At 40.0% G+C, this 7,444-nt stretch overlaps 1 protein-coding gene across 1 annotated transcript; it reads right to left on the bottom strand.

Annotated features, from left to right (window-relative positions):
- Positions 1–41: 41 nt before the first annotated feature.
- Positions 42–5,966, bottom strand: LOC104459063 (medium-chain specific acyl-CoA dehydrogenase, mitochondrial-like; the record flags this gene model as incomplete). The annotated part of the gene is made up of 7 exons (XM_010085335.1): positions 5,870–5,966; positions 4,977–5,074; positions 4,797–4,866; positions 2,461–2,561; positions 2,294–2,374; positions 1,318–1,448; positions 42–150 (listed from the first exon to the last, which is right to left on the bottom strand). Coding segments are annotated over exons 1-7 (687 nt in total), but the record flags the coding sequence as incomplete, so codon positions are not given.
- Positions 5,967–7,444: the final 1,478 nt, after the last annotated feature.

Below are 7,444 nucleotides of genomic sequence, written 5' to 3'. Positions count from 1 at the left end.
CAATAGTTCCTGGCTTGTCACATGAGAGATAAGGTCTTCACCTTTCTTCCAATTTGGATTCCAGGGCTATCTGCTTCCACAATGAATCCAGTGAAGGCTTTGCTTGCAGGAGTTCCTGGATCTGGGTTGGTACGAGCCAGCAAAAAATACCTAGTGTGAAACAAAAAGGAGGGATGGAGTTTATCCTCACAATGAACCACCAGATACTTTACTAGCTAGCATTTTATGTGTTTTTATGTGCATTTCTACCATGTAATGAACTCTGTCATTTAACAACCCTTTTTTCTTGCCCCTCCCAAAAATAAACTGAGAGGGAGTGAGAGAGAGGAAGTTTCAAAGATTGAAGATCTCACATAATTTAATAAAACTACTTCAGATCAACCTGCAAATATTTTTTTTTTCCATGTATTGTAAGTCTTTATGATATTATCAGCTTTGGGAACAGTACAAAAAGAAACCTATTCACAGCACGTAAATAAAAATTAATGCCTAGGAAATACATTCTTGCATGGAAAATGTTGTATTACCACCTGATTTCAAAGGTCTTAATTTTGTTATTCTAAGTATAACTTGTAAATAAGTATTTCTCTTAGAAATTAAATGGTTGTAAATCACAAGTATGGTGTTCAATAATGTCAAAAGATATCTGGGAGATTGATGGATCTGCCTTGAACAAGGAAATAAATAACTAGAAAATTCAGCATTTGGATAAACGTGTCAAGTTTTTTGAGTTGAATTAATTTGTGTGTTGTGAATCAGTGTGATGCAAGACGTGATGAAAGAGTTTTATATTGTAAAGCACGGTCCACAGACACCACAGCAACATCTGGATCTTTGACAGCTGCAAGACGTCTTCCCTTCAGAAAACAGAATGTAACACCACAATCCAGCAGTGCTTCTGGCTTCCCTGGAAGCAAGAGGTGTTTCCAGGAGAATCAGGAGCAGCTGACCTCAGTCACCAGAGCTACACACCAAGGCAGCTGGCGATGTGAGCCGCTGGAGTACTGTGCAAGGTAAAAGCACGCTGCTGCTGCCCTGCCCTGACGAACACGCGGGTTGGTGTCATTTGACAGCAGCAAGATTCAAGAGCCTTTCTTGAGTGAGGGGTTGCCATGTCATCACTCATTTTCCTTGTTAGGCACAGCACTGAGATCACCTTCTTATATCCTTATGAACTGGTGGAGATCAAAGTCCAGCGTGTTGAAACACAATGAGCATTCAGATTTATATCAGATCTTTAAAGAATTCAACCTTGGGCGGAGGGGGGAGCCACGATAGAACACAACCGCAGAAAATACAAGTTAACAGTGAACACACCAGTTTGCTTTCCCACCGTTTGTGATCCACATCTTCTGACCGTTAATAACATATTCATCCCCCTTCTTTTCAGCCTTTGTTTTTATTCCAGCCACATCAGAGCCTGCTCCAGGCTCTGTCACACAGTAAGCCTAAAGGGAAATAAAATGCAAAATCTTGAGGAATAAAAGTTCTATTTTTAGGCAACCACAAGTTACTGCAGACTATGTGCATCAAACTGATCTGTAAAAGGGTTAAGTGAACTGCATGGTAAAACCCAAAACATTAAAGTAAAAAACAAACAAAAAACCCCAAACAAACAACAAAACCAATCCAACTTGAAAAAACCCACAATAGCTGTCTGAGCAAGAATCCAAATACATATGGGTTAATTTTCTTTATAAATCCATAATAATACATTGTCTTTTAATCAAACAGAACTGTTCTGTAACCCTGTTCTGTAACCCTTAAGTCATTACTTCCTCAGGCTTCACAAACTGATGTGAAAGCTGAAGGTCTTTAAAATGTGAAAATAAGAGCACTGAGTAACATTTTATGTTTACTGTGTCCTTTATTTTATGAGGCTCAGTTGTTCAGATATTAATGCATTGCATGTGAATCTTTACTTCTTTCTATGTAACAAGGACTGCTTATATAATATTTAAGATTACAAACAGAGTTTAATTCCCATCCAGCGCCTACACCCCCTGTTGAAAGGGAAATAAAAGGTATTAATTTTTGGTAAGTGACTTAGGATGGGGATAATTTTCCAAGTAGTATCTTCTATTTGCCTATTGAATGTATCTCATTAGCTATTCCCTGACTCAGTAAATGCCACTGTTTATTTACAAACCAACGTGGGCTAAGTTGTGAGTATGTGTTGGTGTTTTCTGGGAAAAAAAAAAGGGGGAAAAAAGAGATAAAGAAAAAACATAAAAAAGGAGTAATATTATGAATATGGTTTAAGAACATTCTACAGTGTAGGAGTCACACTTACACACATCAGTGGTTCTTCTGTCATTCTTCCTAAGTATTTTTTCTGCTGATGCTCATTTCCTGCAATGATTACTGGCATTTGCTGAAAGCAAATATTCACACCATTAATCCATCTTTTTAAAGTGCACAGATTCTAGTTTAAGGGATGTCAGAAAAGACAGAACTTACCCCCAGGGAATTTGCTTCGATGGCAGTTTGAACCCCAGTACATCCGTAACCCAACTCTTCCGTGATAAGGCACGCTTCAAAGCTGCCAAGGCCAAGACCGCCTACAGTTGAAAGATTTAATTTACTAAAACAGGTCTAAATTGTAACATATTAGTGATTTACACAAATGAATTAACAAAAACGTATTCCCTCACGTACAGCTGATTGTGTACCGTGTTTGAGCAGACACTCTCACGCCAGCTTTCTATGGAAGAGCAACAGATGATCTGAAAATGAGACCTCCCAGTTCCAGGGGTAGTGTCTGATTAACCTGGGACGAAGTTGCACAAAGTGGCAAGCATGTACCACGCATAGTTTTTGACCTCTTTACGTTTGGGAATTAAGAGTCCTCAGGAAGCAGAGAAAGGGCCCCTGAGCTACCCCAGCACTTGGGAAAAACCAAAGTGCCTGTATTAGTCAGACAACTCAGCAATCTGCTTCTGACAGAAGCCAGCGCTTTGGGAAGTACATATAAATACAATAATGATACAACTATACTTCCTCAAACATATTTTCCTGAGCCTTCAGGTGACTTCCTCAGCCAGAAGTACGTCTCTTTGGCATCTTTGTCATGCTAACCCTTGACAGGTATTTCTTATGTGAATTTGCCCAGTCTCTTTCCAATCTATGTAAAATTTTAGCATGAACATCATCCAGGGGCAACGAGTTTCAGAAATTAACCACACACGGCATACGGAGCCATCTCCTTTCGTTTATTCTGAACCTACCATCTGCTGGTTTCATTCGGTGCCTTCTAGCTACACTGAAAGGGACAGAGAACTATCCATCCCTCCTCACACTCTCTGTGACACTGACATTACAGTAATTTCTCACACAGAAGCTGCATCTCGCACTGATGATAGATCTTTTGGAATCTTTGTCATCCTTTTAGGAACCTCTTCCATTGCCACAACACTCTTTTGAGATGGAAGGATCTGACTACGTAACGAATTGAAGAGGCAAGTGCAATCTGGATCCAGGCAACAGTGTATTTATGCCTGCTGCTTTTTTCTTCATACCCTTAAAGGTCTCTTCCAATCTTAAATTCTATGGTTTTGACCATTTCTGATCATTATGCTGGTGTTCACAGAACTATGTATTATAAAACCAAAAATCTCTTTTTTGAGAGCCCACAACTAGTTCAGAAGATACGACTTCTCTGTGAAGCTCGGATTGCTTCTTTCCCTTCACACGTGCATCACTTTTCCTTTTTACACTTGCATTGTCCATTTTAACAGTCATTCCATTTCGTGACCTTCTCCTGCAGCTCTTTGCACCTGTGTCTTTTCTACACGAATAACTTAGTCGTATCAGTAAACTCCCCTGCCTCAGGATTGACACCCTTTCCTGGTTATTTATAGATATTCCAAACAGCACAAGACCCAGCAAGGCTGTGCTGCTAATTTTTCCACTACGAAACCTGACTTCCTTTCACAAAAACCCTTCTCCAGTGTATCATGTTTATCTGTTCCACTGTTTCTGTACTTCATCTTACTTGCTCTGAATTTAGACGGTGTATCAGGCTGACTAGGATGCACTTTCCCAGATCTCTCTTGGAGCTTGGAGACCTTTTAAAGCAATGGTGTCCAACTTGCCACTAGTATTTTTTTTTATTTAATAATCAAGTGATTATACACTGCAGTAGCCCAGCTATTTCAGCCTTCAGTTTCTCTAGAATTTGTGGCTGAGTAAATCTAGTCATCGCAATTGCTCCTTTGGTCTCTTTGTCCCTTAACTTTGTTTATTAAATTTTTCATACAAGATATACCCTCTGATTAGTCTTCCAAAAAAAAAAAAAAGGGCCTGTGATGGACACTTCCCTAATGTATTCTTCAGGTAATATAAATGCAAAAAAGCAAATAATCTAACATTTTTTCCATGGTTACTCACACACCTGAACACTGCCAAAGCACTGCTGTACTGCACCTCATCCGAACTGAAAAACCATCCTCCTGGAATAAACTCTTCCATCGCTCCAGCCTGTGCCAGAGACTAGAACAAAATACAACCTTCTAATTTCTCTGCCTAATCAGCTGACACAGGGCACCAGGGGAACATCAGGCAGTTGTAATCACAGTGGGAAAATCTGGTCATAAATTACTAAATCACAACCTGCCTGATTTGCCTCCTGATTACATCCACACCTAGTCACACTCGTATGTGTCACCCTGCCCACTGATTAGATTATTCAAGTATGCAACTGCTTGTTTTATACAGAATCCATAATTGCACATACAAATCTCATCTAACGGCTTTTCTTTGTTTCATTTTACAGATTAAAAAGAATGTTTACTTACCACAGCTTTCTGGTATGTGTGAATTCATAAGACCCAGCTGCCAAGCCCGTTTGATAAGTGGAAGAGGATACTGAAATCGACGGGGAAAAGTCACCTTCTGATTCACCGCAATCAACATTTCACATTTTATGCAGGTTAAGATAAAAGCCTGTTTTTCCCCTTACACTACGGTAGATTTACCTCTCCAGTTCTGTCATACTGCGCAGCAACAGGAATAATTTCCTCCACAGTGAATTTACGAGCAGTAGCTTGAAACTCTTTCTGTTCATCAGTAAGCTCTATTTTAAAGGAAAAAAAAAAAGTAGTCATAAACTCTCTTCTATCTTTAATTTTGCCAGTTGTCAGACTATGAGAAAAGAGAAAACACGACTGTCCTTCCAGGACAACCCAAACCACCCCTTCCTGGGGCTGTCCGGGAAGCAAAGGAGCTCATCTTCCTCTTCCTCCTGGGAGAAACCCTCCAGCGTCCTCTCGTCAACACCTGCAACGCACGCACCTACTTCTGACAAAATTATCCACAAAATATTGAAAACGGAGTAGCGAGGACTGTGTAACAGGAAATGCATTACCAGGAGAAACAAGAAGAACGCTGTGCTGTTTACATGGAGGAAGACAAGGAGGCAGATGTCCTCTGGAGATCCTGGCTGTGCCGTTTCAAACACCTCGCTGCTGACCCACTGCATTTGCTTTGTGTATATAACATGCCAAGATGAGGATGAATTTCTTTATAACGTTTCTTATGACTACATTTAGTTACTTTATCATTGTAAACAAGTTACTTTATCATTGTAAACAAGTTCAGAGTTAAGACACTTTGGCGATAAAAAACGCTTAAGACATACATGAGCTAAAAAAAGAAGAAAATCTTAAAAATGCTACACACATACCTGACTTACCTGAGCTGAGGAGGAAAGTAGTTTTGATTTTCAAATAATTGTTTTTAAAATAATAAAAATCTATTTAGAATAAACACCTTCCTTTTAAATTCAGTTGAACTGCAATATAGGATTTCTTTAAAAACTCTTCAGTTTCCCCTTAATTGCTGTATTTCATTCAAAAATTGCAATTCTTACCAAAGCTAAAGCCAGCTCCAGGTTTGCCTGTATGTAAGTTTTGAGCAGGTTTACTAGAATGTGACCTCCATCCGTGCCCTGCAATGGTCTGAAGCATTCGCTAAAGAGAAGAAGAACATGAGGTGTCAGATCTTTACAGCTCCAGCCTCCTAAAGCCACCAGCCTGACTGCAGCACAGCTTTAAATGCAGAATCCCTCTTTAGAAACAGCATCACATCAAGTGTAATACAACTACTACAGGGATAAAAAAATTCTTGGCTACCTTAGGTTTTGCTCCTGTGGCAACCAGCCACCACGTGCACTGACAGCTGTACCAGGCGCCAACAGCACTGAGCACGAGCGAACTGCCGGATCCCCTTTTAACTATTTTAACTATTAACTATTTAAAAATAATTAAGCATAATTAAAGTTTTTGTTCACAGAGACATAGCAGTATGTATTTCTTTCACTTATACAGACACTCATTAACCCGATTTTCTTGCCCACGAGTGAATGTTCTATCAGTCCAATGTTTAACTACATGCAGACTTAGCGAGACTTTAAAAACACCTTACCTATTAACCAGTATCTACCAGAATGTTTTGACGATGGCCCAGAGACACGTCTGCTTTCTTTTACTAAGCTGCTGCCACGGACACTTGGTGATTGTTATTGCTGTACTCTAAATAGGATAGAACTCAGCAGACTATCTGAAGTTTATTTTTCTTCCTAATATTTATCACAAACTTATTCTTTTCCATAGGAACAGCTACCTCCAGTGACAGCTACTGCTAGCGATACTCAGGCGCAACTCCTACTGCATCTCCTTGCACCAGCTCTGTCACAATCAGAAATATGATCATTAAAGTAGCAAGACTAACACTGGAATCATCTGCTGTCAGGAAAGAGAAGTGATGCAATCTTTATTACCTTAGTGCCAAAAGAAGTACAGAACTTGTTTGAAAAGCTGCACATCGCAGAAAAAGACAGGAGAACAATAGGCTAAGGTCACTAACCTTGACTGTCCCTCACATAACTCAGGACAAATATGAAAAAGAGTTGTCAAGAGCAGTTAGTTGCCGGGGTGTCAGGAGGCTGAACCTGAAATTCCAATGCCCTAGGGTAGGCATTAACCGTGTGCTTCCCTTGCCTAAAGCATTGTTTTTGATCTACAGAACACAAACTGGCTTCAGATGGAGACTTCTTCCCCCCCTGACGCTGTCACAGCAACGCTTTGGACACATGGTCAAGCTGCATCTCTTTGGGGCAAAGTAAGACTGCTGCCAGGAAGCTCTGACGAAGGGCACTTCAACTAATTCAGACTCATGGGTGACTCTGGAAATGGGGAGGACAGACAAAGGCCTGTGTAAATGCTAAACAAGGCACTACCTGAGTTTTGAATAATTTCTACTTTCTAGTTTGAAGCTAAGAGGTTATTGGTGGTTCAGTATAGCAGAACATTAGTACCCAAGATAGACAGCTGTTATACATCACACACATTTTTTAAAAATAGCACAGAGAATACAGCTAGGCACGCTAAAGGAAATGCATTGTATAAATTACCCTCAACTACAAGCCCTGACGTTCTGCAGCCAC

This window comes from Pterocles gutturalis, unplaced genomic scaffold (genome assembly GCF_000699245.1).
Source record: "Pterocles gutturalis isolate BGI_N339 unplaced genomic scaffold, ASM69924v1 scaffold52950, whole genome shotgun sequence".
Classification (NCBI taxonomy): Eukaryota; Metazoa; Chordata; class Aves; order Pterocliformes; family Pteroclidae; genus Pterocles; species Pterocles gutturalis.
The sequence above is the reverse complement of the archived record's forward strand: the minus strand, read 5'-3'. Positions and strand labels throughout refer to the sequence as shown.